Source organism: Somniosus microcephalus, chromosome 3 (genome assembly GCF_052327205.1).
Source record: "Somniosus microcephalus isolate GS21.2 chromosome 3, FLI_Smic_1.0, whole genome shotgun sequence".
Classification (NCBI taxonomy): Eukaryota; Metazoa; Chordata; class Chondrichthyes; order Squaliformes; family Somniosidae; genus Somniosus; species Somniosus microcephalus.
The window spans coordinates 232,276,440-232,292,641 of NC_140989.1; the positions used below are offsets into that span (position 1 = coordinate 232,276,440).

The 16,202-nt window shown below is 47.6% G+C and overlaps 1 protein-coding gene across 1 annotated transcript in view; it reads right to left on the reverse strand.

The window, feature by feature from the left end:
* Positions 1-16,202, reverse strand: part of astn1 (astrotactin 1) — a 3,287,998-nt gene that overhangs the window by 27,813 nt on the left and 3,243,983 nt on the right. The window contains exon 20 of the mRNA XM_085982255.1: positions 7,034-7,217. Coding sequence (XP_085838381.1) covers positions 7,034-7,217 — 184 coding nt within the window. The remainder of the gene's footprint in view (positions 1-7,033; positions 7,218-16,202) is intronic.

Here is a 16,202-nt window from a genome sequence, read left to right on the forward strand (position 1 = left end):
GAAGTTCAATCACTACCTGCATGGTCAAAAATTTACTCTACTTACCGATCATCAACCTCTTGTCTCCATTTTCAACCCTCAGAAGGGCGTCCCGATAATGACAGCACAACGGCTGCAGAGGTGGTCCCTTTTCCTAGGGGCACACCAATATGACATCGAGTACAAAGGAACAAACAGCATGGGAATGCTGATGGATTGTCACGCCTACCGTTGCCGATGGTGGAAGAAGAAGACCTTGCAGTGGATCCAATAGAGTTATTCCACTCGACCATAGTCGAATATCTCCCTGTGACGAATGCAAACATAGAAAAGGAAACACGGAATGACCCGACACTATCACGGGTCTATGATTTAACGGTGAAGGGATGGCCAGCACATGGCGAACCACTGCTGCCAGCATTCTTGCTGAGAAGAGAACAGCTGTCAGTGTGCAGAGGAACCTTGATGTGTGGATCCAGAGTAGTAATTCCACCTAAGTTGACGGATAGAGTGCTCAATGAGCTTCATGAGGGTCATCTGGGTGGGGTAAAAATGAAGAACTTAGCCAGAGCGTTTGTGTGGTGGCCGGGAATCGATAGAGAAATCAAAGAGATGACCAAGAGCTGTGCAGGATGCCAGAAGGTCCAAAACGCCCCACCACAAGCTCCTCTGCATCCATGGGAGTGGCCCTCATCTCCATGGCAAAAGGGTCACATTGATTTTGCTGGTCCCTTCATGGACTCGATGTTTTTAATTGCAGTGGATGCACATTCAAAGTGGCCAGAGGTAATAAAAATGTCCTCAACCACCACGGAAAAAACTATCACAGTTTTACGAACCATATTCGCCAGGAATGGGCTGCCTGAACAGATTTGCTCTGACAATGGACCACAGTTTGTGTCTGAAGAGTTCCGGAGGTTCTTAAAGAACAATGGGGTTAAGCATTACACATCTGCCCCATATCATCCAGCCACTAATGGATTGGCCGAGAGGTTTGTTCAAACATTCAAGAAGGCTATCAAGGCAATGTGTAATGAAGATATACCCCTACAACACAAGGTGGACAACTTCTTGTTTGCCTACCAGAATGCGACACATGCGGTTACCAACCAAACTCCAGCCATGATGTTCTTCAATCTAAGACTACGATGCCACTTGGATTTGGTTAAGCCAAACGTCCGAAGAGATGTGGAGAACAGGCAGTTTCAGAATATGAATGAAAGGCCGACCAGGAGTTTTAAGATAGGTCAACCAGTTTTGGCCCGGGACTACCGCACTGAGAAATGGCAGCCAGGAACGATTTGTACACGGCAAAGATCTCTCATGTATACCGTGGACGTTGGAGAGCGCATTGTAAGACGCCATGCTGACCAGATTCTAGAGTCACTGGAAAACGTCAACTCCACACCACGATCTGATACACCTAGGAATGAAATCGATGTACCAATTGCAGCTACCGCAGAATCGGTGATATTGGAAGCAGATGAACCAAACAACGACATTGATCCCGACTCAACCTTGCCAGAAGAACCTGATACGCCAAAGAGACGTTATCCAGACAGAATCAGGAAGCCTCCTCAAAGACTGAACTTATAATTGCTTAAACTTAACCAATGTATCTAGCAACCGTAATTGTGATTGTAAATTAGTTATCATTTAGTTGTTAAATGAATGTTATGTACTGTTTATCTAAAAGGGGAGGAATTGTTGTGTATGTACCTTTAAGAGAATAACTGGTATCAGACTGCAGTACCGGCAGTGACCACCCCTGTATAAAACACGCAAGTGAGCCTCTGTTGTTTCAGTTTCACTATTGACTTCCAGCAGTAAAGACTTGTTTTGTTCAGCTCCTGCTGTCCGTGTCTCAATCATTCACGGACGTAATATTGGCAATTGAGTATTTCCAGTCAGAAAGTCGCAGAATATGATGTCATCATTGCTGCTGCTTTTAAGGTCCACAGCAAGCCTTGCTTCTTCTGCAGGCGTCGAAGCTTTCCCATTATGATGGCACAGGAACCTGCAGGAGCAATGGCCAGCGGGAGGGAAGAGCTGCCCCAAAATTTGATGAGGCGTCACTACAGGCATTGCTGGATGGGGCTAGGGCCCACAGGGAGGTCCTGTTCCCTTCTTCTGGGAGGAAGAGGCCTCCCAGCCACACCAAGGCTGTTTGACAACAGGTGGCTGGGGAAGTCAACTCCTTGGGGCTCAGACGAAGAACGTGGATTCAGTGCTGGAAAAGATTCCATGACCTTCATCGCACTGGAAAAGTAACTATCCTATGAAGTTTCCATCAACCTCACTCTGATCCCCATTGCCTTTCCTCACCAGCACTCAGCTTTAGCAATCTCTTCCTCCACATCCCAATTGACACTCACATCCATGCACCCTTACATATTTCCCTCTCTCTCACATTCACATTCACATAACTATTCCACCATGCAGCCCTCGGGTCATTCTGTGTCGACAAATTCGGCAAAAACTTATGGTAGTAATTCACCAATCCGAGGAATGACCTCAGTTGCGACACATTTTCAGGCGCTGGGGCCTTAATAACCGCTTCAATTTTGTCAGGGGACTTATGTAACCCCTCTTCATCAATCACGTGGCCACAATACGATATCTGTTTCTTAAAAAACTCGCACTTGGGGCGGTTGGCTCGCAGCCCATGTTCCCGTAGTCTAGTGAGCACCTGTTCTAGGTTGTTAAGGTGTTCACTGTCATCTTCACCTGTCACATGGACGTCGTCCAAGGAACACTGAGTCCCCGGAATCCCTTGCAGGACTTGTTCCATCGCTCTTTGCCATATCGCCGGAGCTGATGCTACTCTGAATACCAATCGATGATACTGGTAAAGACCTTTGTGAGTGTTTATCGTGAGATACTTCCTAGAGGACTCTTCAACCTCCATCTGCAAATATGCTTGTGCTAGGTCAATTTTTGTGAAATGCTTCCCTCCAGACAGTGAGGCGAAGATGTCTTTTATCCTTGGAAGAGGATATTGTACTGTGTGAAGGACTGGGTTCACCGTCACCTTGAAATCCCCACAGATGCGAATCTTCCTTGGCTCCCCGGACTTATTACTTAACGTTTTCTTCATGACAGGAACGATGGGTGTCACCCACTCGCTCCAGTCGACCTTAGACAACACGCCTGCCTTCTCCAGATTCTCCAGCTCTGTCTCGACGGCTGGGCGAATTGCATATGGTACCGGTCTCGCTTTGAAAAACTTGGGAACTGCATTCTCTTCTATTTTTATCGAGGTGGTTATGCCTTTAAGCGTGCCCAGTTCTTGTTGAAATACCTCTTTGGCGTTAGCTAAGATTGTTGACAATCGCCCAGGAGTGACGTCTTCATCTTTTTTACCGTCCACCGTCATTGCATGAATGGAGTGCCAATCTAAGTTTATCTTCCTGATCCATTCCCGTCCCAATAACGGTGGTCCACCATTTGGCAGTAGGTAGAGATACAATTTCCGTATTTTCTTGCCGTTGTATTCGACAGGCACCCTTATTTTTCCTCTGGGTTATACTTTTTGCCCCATATACGTCGTCAAGATGATGGATGTCTCTCTCAAGGGTATGTGTGAAAATAGCCGCTCGTAGTCTCGTCGATTCATGACGGTTAGCGCTGATCCTGTATCCAATTCCATTTTAACTTGGGACCCTGCTATCGTGAGGGTGACCCAAATGGTTCGGTGATCCTCTTTTGCGATTACATTGTGAAGTTTGAGACAGCTTAGTCTCCTGTTCCCGGATTCACTATCGCTCATCTGGTCTTTGGAACTACTGTCCGTCATCTTTTGTACTTTCTTGTACGGTTCCTTAGTAGCCTTTTTGTTGTCGCTGGTCTTCTTCCCAGACCTGCAAACTCGTGCAATGTGTCCCATCTTCCCGCATTGCCTGCATATTTTGTCTTTGGACCAGCAGTCCTTCTGGTCATGGTTAGTTCTGCCGCAGCGATAACATTTTGCAAATCCCCGTGTCATTTCGTGGGTGCCGTATTCCTGTGGCTTTTGTTGAATTTCTGCAGCTCCCCTGGCTGCTGCTTCATACGATCCTGCCACGCTAAAAGCCTTATCTAGCGTCAGCTTTTTCTCTGATAGTAACTTCTTCTGTGTTCCTTCACTCAGGAGTCCACAGACAAATTTGTCCCGTAGGGTATCTGCCAGTCCTTCTCCGAACTGGCAGTGCTTTGATAGCTTGCGTAGTTCCGTAAGGTACTCAGCATTGCTCTCATCTTTATGCTGAGTTCTCCTGTGGAATTTAAATCTTTCTGCTATCAACAGCGGTGCAGAGTTTAGGTGTTCCTGTAGGACAGCAACAATTTTGTTAAAACTCTTCGCCTTCGGTTTGGCTGGAGTAATCAGGTCCCGCAATAGGCCGTACGTTCTAGCACCCATTAAGTTTAGCAATACCGATGCCTTTTTCTCCTCAGCTATTTCGTTTGCCTCGAAATATACCTCGACTCTTTCCACATGCGTGTTCCAGTCCTCTATTGTATTATCAAAAGCAGTGATACAGCCAGTCTTCGGCATCTTTCAAATCTAAAATGGCGCCTCCCGCGCTTTGCCTTCTTCCCCGATTTAACAAAATGGTGCCTCCCGCGCTTTGCCTTCTTCTCCGATTTAACAAAATGGCGCCTCCCGCGCTTTGCCTTCTTATCCGCTGATTAATATGGCACCTCCCGCTCTTTGCCTTCTTCCCTGCTGTTGCTAGCACTGCTTTCCGTGGATCCCGTTGCAACCTGCAGCTCCTCGCGGTTTCTTGCGCGTTTAATATTTCTTTTTTTATTATTTTCCCATCGTGGAACAACCCTGTGGGACTCTTGCCTCCCTCTTCGCGGGTCTATACGCAGCCCGGCTTCGTAGCACCGGCCGCGCCCTGTGTGCTCCACCCTCTCTCTCTCTTCTTCCCGACAACGCTGCTCGGCCCCGTTGCAAACCACCCGCTCGAGTTCGCGACCGCCGCAGCCCAGGAAGGATCAGTGCACTACCTGCCACCAGCCCGATTAGCTGAAGCACCATCGACAGGAACCAGGCCCCGCTTCCGACAGCTTCTCCAGCAATCTTCAACTCCGCAACACAGGGCGGATGCCCACGGTCGACGCCCGTTTCTACTGCCTCTCACTTTCTTTTCTTTTTCTTTCTGGCCTCGACCTCTGCTCACTTCGCTTTAGGAATGGATCCCAGGAGGTGGTGCAGACTGTAGGTAGGTTCGTATCTGCTCATTGCCAGTATTACGTCCGTGAATGATTGAGACACGGACAGCAGGAGCTGAACAAAACAAGTCTTTACTGCTGGAAGTCAATAGTGAAACTGAAACAACAGAGGCTCACTAGCGCCTTTTATACAGGGGTGGTCACTGCCGGTACTGCAGTCTGATACCAGTTATTCTTTTAAAGGTACATACACAACAGCCAAGGGTTCCCACACGTTGGAAATCAATTGGCCAATTGAGTTAAAATTGCATCAATCTCACACACCCATTTAGATTCGTGTGGGAAACACGAAATTCGGGGAACCTGATAATTCCCCGCACCCGAGTTAAAACCGACCCCATAGTGTGTAACGCAGAAATGAAGAAAAAAATGGCCTGCCCAGGAGGAATTGTCTGGAGTTTTCTCGGGAATTTCTGGCGGTAGAGGATTAAAAGGACATTCTACTTGTGAGTAAAGGAAAACCTAACGGGGCCAACGTTATGCACTGTTCTCTAACTACATATCTTTTCCAGAAACATCACTGCTTGTAAACTATAATCAAAGATGACAGCAGCCCAAGGGATTCCTGATTTTCCATATGAGTAAGAGCAATTAAACTGGAATATTCATACTGTGTTTTCCAAAGGACCACAGTCAAAACCACTGTTACCAATACTTGCAATGAGAACGTTATACATCGCTCACATTTAACTAAGCTCTCCTCGGAAATGATTTTGCTCCTTCTCTTCGGACACGTACCATCCTCAAAACAAAAGGGTTGACAAACAACTTGCCTCTGCACCTTTGACAATAGAAATGAAGGTGCAAAAAAGAAAGGATGATCCACTCCATGGGCACCTTCCCACTCCCTGACCCCGTCCTCAACCTGATCCAGTTGCGTCTCCGTGGATTTGGTGGAATTATCAGGCTTCTTCCTGGCACTACAACACTAGTCTCTAAGAATACTGGAGGTCAACCACTTGGGGAATCAGAAGTAGGAAGCTGGTCTTGGTCCTGGGTCCCTCCGTTCTCCTGGGTCAATGGCCTGTGCTCTGGGTATCAAATCCCTCTAATCGGCCAGCCAGTGTTTGCTGGTTTAAGACCACAGATACGCGGAGGCAAAATCACTCCTGGGCACTAGCGCAGAACAGGTGATAGCGAACTGGCAGCCCATTTTACACTACACCCAATTTTCTTTTTCATTGACCTCATTCCACCCAGTTCCAACCATTCAGTAGTACATTAACAGAAGCCTAAAACTGCACAAATACAGGGCAAGCAAACTACATGGACAAGACAATTTCATAAGTGAGGAAGTTGTCCAGGCATGCAGTCTACAAAGGTGAGTCAGAATCAAATGATTTGCAAGGTTTAATCAGTCCTGTTGAAAATTAACTGTTCTTTCTGCGATGTAATGAGTATTTTAACGTTATTTCTTTTCTATTTTGAAATGCTGTAATACACTGTGTGGTCATTACTGATGCTCGTGAAGAACACACAGCCCAATAATTGATCTGTGTAATTTCTCCCTCAAATAAGCCATGCTGGTCTATAGTTTTATCGGTCTGTTCCACTTATCTACCAAACCTTTACCTTCCCCGAACCTTGGTGAGAAAGTTCCTATTCCTGGTGCTTGGCAAAAGAAGACAAACATAAAGCCGGCAGCAGATTATTACTACTTACTGGTAGTAAACTGCAATGCCTATCAGCATCAACAATGCTCCCTGCTATCATGGACTAGATCATTACTGCTCGAGTTAGTCTCCATGTGTTTACCTTCCGAACTTGGCGAAGAAACGAGCTTGAGTGAAAAAAAATATGGATCGCTCCACCCTGTAACTGGTTGAAGTGCACATACCTCGGTCCCAATTCATCTTCACAGCGCCAGGTGAATTCTCCAAAGTGCTCGTAGTCCTGATTGTAGTGGTAATAGACTCGGTGCAGGGTGGACGAGCCCAGATCCATCAGTGTGTTGTATGCGGTTTGTTGCTCCTTTCCACTTGTGTAGCCATTGAACAAGTTATAGATTTTGTCAGCAATTTCTGGAGAAGTCAAAGTATACCAGATAATATGAGAGATCAAAGATGTGTCAGAATCCGTTCAGATTGACAATAAATGAATTGAAAGCATTATTCCATTTTGTTGATGACAAATATAATGAAATAATTAAGGTGTTTAAGATGATTAAAGGATTTGATAGGGTAGATAGAGAGAAACTAAGTGAGTGGGCAGTAAGGTGGCAGATGGAGTATAATGTGGGGAAATGTGAGGTTATTCACTTTGGTAGGAAGAATAGAAAAACAGAACATTTTTTAAATGGTGAGAAACTTTCAAATGTTGGTGTTCAGAGAGATTTAGGTGTCATCGTGCAAGAAACACAGAAAGCTAGCATGAAGGTACAGCAAACAATAAGGAAGGCAAATGGCATGTTGGCCTTTATTGCAAGGGGGTTGGAGTATAAGAGTAAGGAAGTCTTGCTACAATTGTACAGGGCCTTGGTGAGACCACACCTGGAGGACTGTGCACAGTTTTGGGGGCTAAATTCGGTTGATTTGTGCCTCCCGTTAGTGCCCTAAGAGGGTGCTAAGGGGTCGCAAATCAACCAGCGCCTGGGCGTGGCGCCGCTAACGCCTCCCGCGAAATTCAGCGGGAGGTTAGCGGCAGCGCTAAATGTTAGTGCTGCACCGCCGGCGATGACGTCATCACCGTGCGCAGTGCCCCGGCTGTAATATTGGGTGGCGCCCCCCGACTTACCGCCGGATGCTATGTCCTAGAGGGTCAGGGGGGGCCTACCTGCGGCCGGGGCGGTGCTTGTTAAAGGGGAGGTGGCGGGTGGTCATTTTTGTTGCTGGCCACCTGCCAGCACCTGCCCCCGTTGCTGTTCCCGGCCCCCGTGAAGCCCCCTGCGGGGTGCCGGCTGCTCTCCGTGAGTCCGGCACTCCTCTTGAGTGCTGGGCTCGTTTGCCGGCACTCCCGATCCCTGGTGGCCCAGCTGGGTGCCGGGATGCGCTGTGCCAGGCCCCTCCCCTTTAAAAAGGGGAGGAAGGCCTGCAGTACTGCCGCGCGACGTGAGAGCCGCGGTTTTGGCTCACAGCGCCCCAAGAGGGACACGGGGTGCTTCCAGTAGCGCCCCTCCTCCCTCTCGGGGCACTACCTGGGAAAATTGGCTGTGGGGGCGCTAACTTTTTCGGGGTGCTAAAATTAGCGCCCCAGCGAAGGTAGGGGCGCTACTGAATTTTTATCCCTTGGTCTCCTTATCAAAGGAAGGATATATTTGCCTTGGAGGCAGTGCAACGAAGGTTCACTAGATTGATTCCTGGGATGAGAGGGCTGTCCTATTATGAGAGATTGTGCAGAATGGGCCTATACTCTTTGGAGTTTAGAATAATGAAAGATGATCTCCTTGAAACACAAGATTCTGAAGGGGGTTGACAGGGTAGATGCTGAGAGGTTGTTTGCCCTGGCTGGAGTGTCTAGAACAAGGGGGCATAGTCTCAGGATAAGGGGTAGGCCATTTAAGACTGAGATGAGGAGGAATTTCTTCATTCAGAGGACTTTGAATCTTTGGAATTCTCTGCCCCAGAGCACTGGGAATGCTGAGTCTTTGGGGTCGATTTTATCTCAGGTGCGGGGAATTGGCGGGTTCCCCGAATTTAGTGATTCCGACACGATTGTAAATGGGTCTGTGAGATTGATGCAAATTTAACACAATTGGCCAATTGATTTCCAGCGTGTGGGAAGCCCTGGCAATTGAGTATTTCCAGTCAGAAAGTCGCAGAATATGACGTCATCATTGCTGCTGCTTTTAAGGTCCACAGCAAGCCTTGCTTCCTCTGCAGGCTTCCAACCTTCAACATTAAGATGGCACAGGAGCCTGCAGGAGGAACGGCCTGGATGTAGAGAGCAGCATATATATAGTTTGCAGATGATACGAAACTTGGCAAAATGGTAGATAGTGATGAGGATAGTAATAGGCTTCAGGATGACATAGACAGGATGGTGAAATGGGCAGAAACATGGCAGAGGAGTTCAATGTGGAGAGGTGTGAAGTGACGCACTTTGGGAGGACTAATATGGAAAGACAGTATACTATAAATGGCATGATTTTGAAAGGTGTAGATGAGCAGAGAAACCTTGGTGTCCTTGAAGGTTGCACAGCAAGTTGATAAGATGGTTAAAAAAAGCAACTGGGTTACTTGGGTTTACAAGTAGAGGAATAGAATATAAAATCAAAGAGATCATGTTAGAACTTTATAATTCATGTGTTAGGCCTCAGCTGGAGTATTGTGGACAATTCTAGGTACCACAGAGTGGTCTGCACAGTGTGACCTTAAACAGAGTGCTTCTAAACAGAGTGTTAAACTTGGGAATTTGGAGAGAGGGAGAATTCGGAGCAGAGTGGGAAGGAGGTGCTGCTTTTTGCCTCCAATATTTGTAGTGCTTTCTGTTACAGGTAAATATTTAATTTCATCTACCTAGAACATAAACTAGATCTAGTAATTAGTTAAAAACTAAACTATAAACAAAGTTAATTAAATACATGAATTTTAATAAACTAAATACATCTTAAAAAGGTTATAAATCGTGCGGGTAAACAGTGCAGGTGGTGTGCAGCATGTGGGAGTTTGTGGAGAGCATCGCGATCCCGGATGATCACGTCTGCAGTAAGTGTCTGCATCTTGAGGAACTTCAGTTCAGAGTTGTTGAGCTGGAGTCCGAGGTGCAGACAGTGTGGGACATCAGGGAGGGGGAGTGTTATCTGGGCACTTTGATCCAGGAGGCAGTCACACCCCTTTGGTCCGATAGTGGTACTGGTCTGGTTAGTGGTCAGAGATTGGAGGGGGTGACTGCAACTCAGGCAGGTAAGGGGACCCCAGGTGCAGTGCTGGAGGAGCCTCAGCCTTTGAGGTTCTTGCTGCCTGTATGGATGAGAGCAAACTGACAATGGCACCGTGGTACAGGAGGCCATTCAAGTGGGGGGAGTGAAAAGAAATATTGTAGTGGTAGGGGACAGTATAGTCAGGGGGATAGATACTGTTCTCTGCAGCTGTGACCAGGAGTTCCAAAGGCCGTGTTGCCTGCCTGGTGCCAGGGTTAAAGACATCTCCTCGCGGCTGGAGAGGAATGTGGAGTTGGAGGGGAAGAATCCAGTTGATGTGGTCCATGTAGGAATCAACGACTAGGAGCTAGGAATGAGGTTCTGCTGAGAGAGTTTGAGGAGCTAGGGTCCAAATAAAAAGCAGAACCTCAAAGGTAATAATCTCTGGACTGTTACCTGAGCAACGCACAAATTGTCATAGGGACAAGCAGGTCAGAGAGTTAAATGTGTGGCTCAAAGAGTAGTGTGGGAGGAAGGGGTTTTGATTCATGGGGCACTGGCACCAGTACTGGGGAAAGAGGGAGCTGTTCCATTGGGACGGGCTCCACTTAAACCAGGCTGGGATTGGTGTCCTGGTGAATTGAATAACTAGGGCTGTAGATAGAGCTTTAAACTAAAAGGTGGGGTGGTGGGGGCGGGGGTGGTCAGGTGAGGGAAAATTTAGAAATCTAAAGAGAAAAGTCAAGGCAGTGGAGCAGTGTAGCGATTTGGGTAAAGATAAGCAGAGTGTAACAGGAAGGAAAAGAAAGTTTAACGGTAAAAGTGCATCAGCAAATAAGATGAAAGCAGGGAATAATGGTAAAACATTTAAAATTCAAGGCTCTTTATCTGAATGCACGAAGCATTCATAACAAGATAGACAAATTAGTGGCACAAATAGAGAGCTAATAGCCATTACAAGGTGACCAAGGTTGGGAACTAAGTATTCCAGGGTACTTGTCGTTTCAAAAAGACAGGCAGAATGGAAAAGGAAGGGGCTGGTCCTGATAATAAAGGATGACATAAGGACAGTAGTGAGAAAGGATCTTGGCTCGGAAGATCAGGAAGTAGAATCAGTATGGGTGGAGATAAGAAATAACAAGGGACAGTAAGCATTGGTGGGAGTAATTAATATGCCCCCAAACAGTAGCTATACCGTTGGACAGAGCATTAATCAACAAATAATAGGGGCTTGTAACAAAGGTAATATAATGATCGTGGGGGACTTTAATCTTCAAACAGACTGGGCAAATCAAATTGGAAGACGAGTTCATGGAATGCATTCGAGAGTTCCCTAGAAAAATACTTCATGGAACCAACCAGGGGACAGGCAATTTTAGATCTTGTATTGTGTAATGAGACATGGTTAATTAATAATCTCATAGCAAATGATCCTCTGGGAAAGAGTAACCATAATATGATAAATTTCACGTTGAGTTTGAGAGTGAAATATTTCCGTCGGACGAATATACATTCCATTGAGAAATAAAAACTCCATGGGAAAAGTGATCCATCCGTGGCTAACTAAAGAAGTTAAGGATAGCATTAGAAAGAAGAGGCTTATAATGTTGCGAAGAATAGTAGCAAGCCTGAGGATGGGGAGAACTTTAGAAACAGCAAAGGATGACCAAAAAATTGATAAAAACGGAGAAAATAGAATATGAGAGTAAACTAGCAAGAAATATAAAAACAGATTCTAAGAGCTTCTACAAGTATGTAAAAAGGAAGAGAATAGCAAAAGTAAGCTGAGACAGGAGAAATTATAATGGGGAATAAAGAAATGACAGACTTTAAACAAATATTTTGGGCTCGATTTTAACGCAGCCGACAGGCGGGCTTTTAGGCGTGCGGGGGGTTAAAATCGCAAAACCTGGGGGTCGGGAACCCCCCCGCCTGGTTCCCGCCTCCACGCCATTTTAACCTAGATGTGTCTGATTGACCCGAATCAATCCCACCTGCAACAGGCGGAACTGGTCTTTAGGGCCCTTAAACAGCACTGATTGGCCTTTATAATCCCATTTTAACAGGCCCTTGCCTGTTTAACCCTTTTCCCATGTAAAACGCGCCTGGTGGGGATCACGTCTGTGAAACCTGGCGTGAACAATATTGGCTTGCTGACTATCAGCTGCAGATCCAACATTGAAGAGGATATTTGATCAGTCATTATTTGCAGGTGGCAGAACTTTGTTGTCTCAGCTCTGGGGCTACTTTTACCAGGCTTAACCACACCTGTGGAAGGTTGTAGTCTCACACACTTCTCCAGTGTGACCTCCTGCAAGACCCCTCTCGCCAGCCTCACTCAGCGCTTCCTCAACTGAGGCATCTACCAGAAGCATGGGACGCCTTTTTTTCCTTCCCCTCTTGGCACTAGAGGATCTCCAGCCCCATTCGCGAAATGACACACGCCACAAATGCAGCAGTTGTCATCAGAATTTTTAGGCAAAACAAACTGATGTCATTTTTACAAAATACACAACATTTCACCCACGTGACTACCCTTGTGACTATTAGTGCTTTATTTTCCTCTTACGCATGCTCCTACGTAGTGGTTCCCCTGTGGATTCAGTAGATGTGGAGGCCCCTTGCTCACTTTACTGCTGCTCCTGTCTCAACACCTTTGGTGGGCGTCCTCTGGGGTGGCGAGCCTGTGAGGGCTCGTCAGCAGTCTGCTGCTCCTGCGCCTGTGCAGGAGTTGAGATGTCTATCTCACTGCACATCGGGGGGGCCATGGGGACCCGTATCTGCAATGGCAGTCCTACTCAGAAGGACTTCCATGAAGGTCTGGTTTCTGTGTTCAATAGATGCCCATCGCTCCTCAAGAGATGTTATTCTATTCTGAACACTCACCATATTTTCCATACCCTGGCGACTAACCTCCTCCATGGCCGTAGCCCTCCTCTCCTCTACTGCAGCCCTCCTCTCCTCTACCATAGCCATCCTCTCCGCTACGGTAGCCAGCCTTACCATGGAGGCAGCAATTATTTCCACGTAGGTAGCCATCCTGTCCGTGTTGATGCGTTCATGCACCACTGACTCCACAAAGGCTCTGCTCATGTTCGCTACACACTTGCAGCGACCCTGGAGACAAAACCTGCCAGAGACTCCTGCATCTGTGCATGGAGTGCCATCACCTCTGATCTTACGGATGGACCCAGAGGCAGAGGGTCGACATGCAGCTGAGCCGAGCTGGCAGATTCCTGCGCCCTCCGATGAGGACTCTCCACTGCTGTCCCTGCCTCCACAATCTGCTGATGCTCACTTGTGAGCTGTGATACACCTGGTAACAACTCTACTCTATGTCCCGAAGGTCCCACCGAGGCGTGAGTGTCTGCGCTGGTGCTGGGTGCACTTATTTCTGCTGGCGTTGCGCCCTCAGAGGTTGCAGATTCCTCTGAGGAGTCTGGCATCTCAGGCTCTTCCGCCTGCACACTGGGGAAGGGGGCTCTCGATGGTCCTGTGGGGGAGTCAAGGAAAAAGTTAGAGGTGTGATGCCAAGGTTACATGCACATTGCATTTTGCAGATGATCATAAGTCCATATGATGTAGCTTCAGAATCATTATCAGCGACTCATGCAATGCCAATGAGAGAGATGGAAACTATTCTGTCACCAGCTTGCTGCGATGCACCTGTCTGTCCTTCCCCAACTTCCGCATCTCTGTCAGCCCCGACAATCTCCAGGATGGCTTCCTCCCAGGGGGTGAGCTGGCCTAATGAGGGCGGCCCTCCTCCTGTCCTGGCTCGCTCACACCTGTTGTGAGCTCTCTTTTCCTGCAATGAGGGAGACAAGTGGAGGTTGAGTGAGAATGAAGGAGTGAGTGCAGAGATTGCATAGCATAGATACTTAGAAGGAGACAAAGATGGAGTGAGGTTCCAAGACCACGGGCCCTCCCTGTGTGTTGTCAGTTGTGTTCAAAGCATCAGAGTGAGAGGGAGTGTGAGGGCTGCATGATGGAATAGTTCTGTGAATGTGAGCATAGAGAGGGAATGGGTAAGGGTGCATGGATGTGAGTGTCAAGTGGGATGTGGAGGAAGAGATTGCTAAAGCTGAGTGCAGGTGAGGAAAGGCAATGGGGATCAGATTGAGGGTGATGGAAACATCACACAGTACTTACTTTTCCAGTGCGATGAAGGTCATGGAATCTTTTCCTGCACTGCATCCAGGTGCGCCGTGTGAGCCCCAAGGAGTTGACTTCCCCAGCCACCTGTAGCCATACTGCCTTGGTCTGTCTGGGAGGCCTCTTCCTCCCTGAAGAAGGGAACAGGACCTCCCTGTGGGCCCTAGCACCATCCAGCAATGTTGGATGAGGAGTGAAGCCTCATCAAATTTTGGGGCAGCTCTTGCCCTCCTGCTGGCCGTTGCTCCTGCAGGCTCCTGTGCCATCTTAATGGTGAAGTTTGGAAGCCTGCAGAAGAAGCAAGGCTTGCTGTGGACCTTAAAAGCAGCAGCAATGATGATGTCATATTCTGCGACTTTCTGACTGGAAATACTCAATTGCCAAGGCTTCCCACACGTTGGAAATCAATTGGCCAATTGAGTTAAAATTGTATCAATCTCACAGACCCATTTAGATTGGTATGGGAAACACTAAATTCGGGGAACCCGACAATTCCCCGCAAATGAGTTAAAATTGACCCCTGACAATCTGTACTCCAAGTTAATTCCTTCCTCTCAGGCTGATTTAGAGATCTGTCCAGAACAGAAAGCAGAATGTTGCAGATTTTGACAGCTCGCGGCTATTCTGCTTTCTGTGCCGATGAGATGAGGGACTCCCGAGACCTGAAGGAAGGAAGGCTGTAAAGGTAAGTAAAGGTAAGTAAAACTTATTTAAACACTTTACACACACCAAACACACTTACCTCTGCACTCATGCACCCATCACTCACCTGAACACCGGACATCTCGAACCCTCCATGCCCTTCAGCCCAACGGTCCGCCTCGCTAACTTGGCGTGATTTGGAGCCGTCGGGAATCCCATACTTCAGGGATAAAAATAGGGATTAGGCTAAAAACAGCCTGTTAACTACCTGTTAACAGGCAGTTAATTGGCACTAATCCCCTTCCTGCCTCGGGGAGGCGGCTCCCAGCATAGGCCGGGTATCCGCCTCCTTTGAAACTGGCATGGAGGTGGGTTTGTGCCCCCCTGATTTCACAATTTTAAACCCCCACCCGCCTCCAAGGCCCAATGAAAATCCTGCCCAATGGGTGCATTGGTTGTGATCTTCCAAATTTCCCTAGATTCTAGAATAGTCCCAGCGGATTGGAAGGTAGCAAATATAACCCTGCTATTCAAGAAAGGAGGGAAAGAGAAAACAGGGAACTACAGGCCAGTTAGCCTTACATCAGTCATCGGGAAAATGCTGGAATCCATTGTAAAGGAAGTGGTAACAGGGCACTTAGAAAATCATAATATGATTAGGCAGAGTCAACATGGTTTTATGAAAGGGAAACTGTGTTCAACAAAGTTATTAGGGGGAGAAATTCAGTATCGCCCTGTTTGGGGCGCAATTATCGGCTGGGCTCAAAGTTTAGCGCCTGGCGATAATTATCGCCTCCGACTGCAAACTTGGCTTCTATCGCCGCTGGAGGTGATTGGAGCGCTAAATCAGGCACTACACACCTCTCTTAAGGCGCTAATGCCAAGGAGCGAGGTGCTACCTCAGAGCGCTGGCGAAGCTCATGTGTTGTCAGTCAGCAATGGAACACAGACACACTGGCGCCGGCCAGTTCTTAAAGGGGAGGGTCGATCTTGCTCTCCATCCACACCTTGCTCATTGCAACCTTGAATCTCGGCCTGGAGAGACCTGTACATCAAATCTGCTGGAAAGAACAATGGAGAGGCCCAGGGAAAGAGCTCAGAGTGCAGCCCCCACAGTCTCTTCTAAATCGATGCAAGGAAGGTCAAATCAAAATGAACCTGCAAAGTGCTGCTCAGTTCCCAAAACTCCTTCACACAGTGTTGAATCTCTCCAGAAGTCAGTCTCTCTCTCACAGAATGCATGGTTCAAAAATGTCGCCGACAAAAAAAGTCAGGAAGCGGTCGCCTTTAAATAGCGCTCCCCCAGTCCCTTCCCGATTGCAAAACGCTCCCCTCAACCTGCCGTTGCTAGCGGCAGGTGGTAAGGTAGGGGGCGCCACTTAATATCCGGTCCGGGGTGCTACCGGGGCGT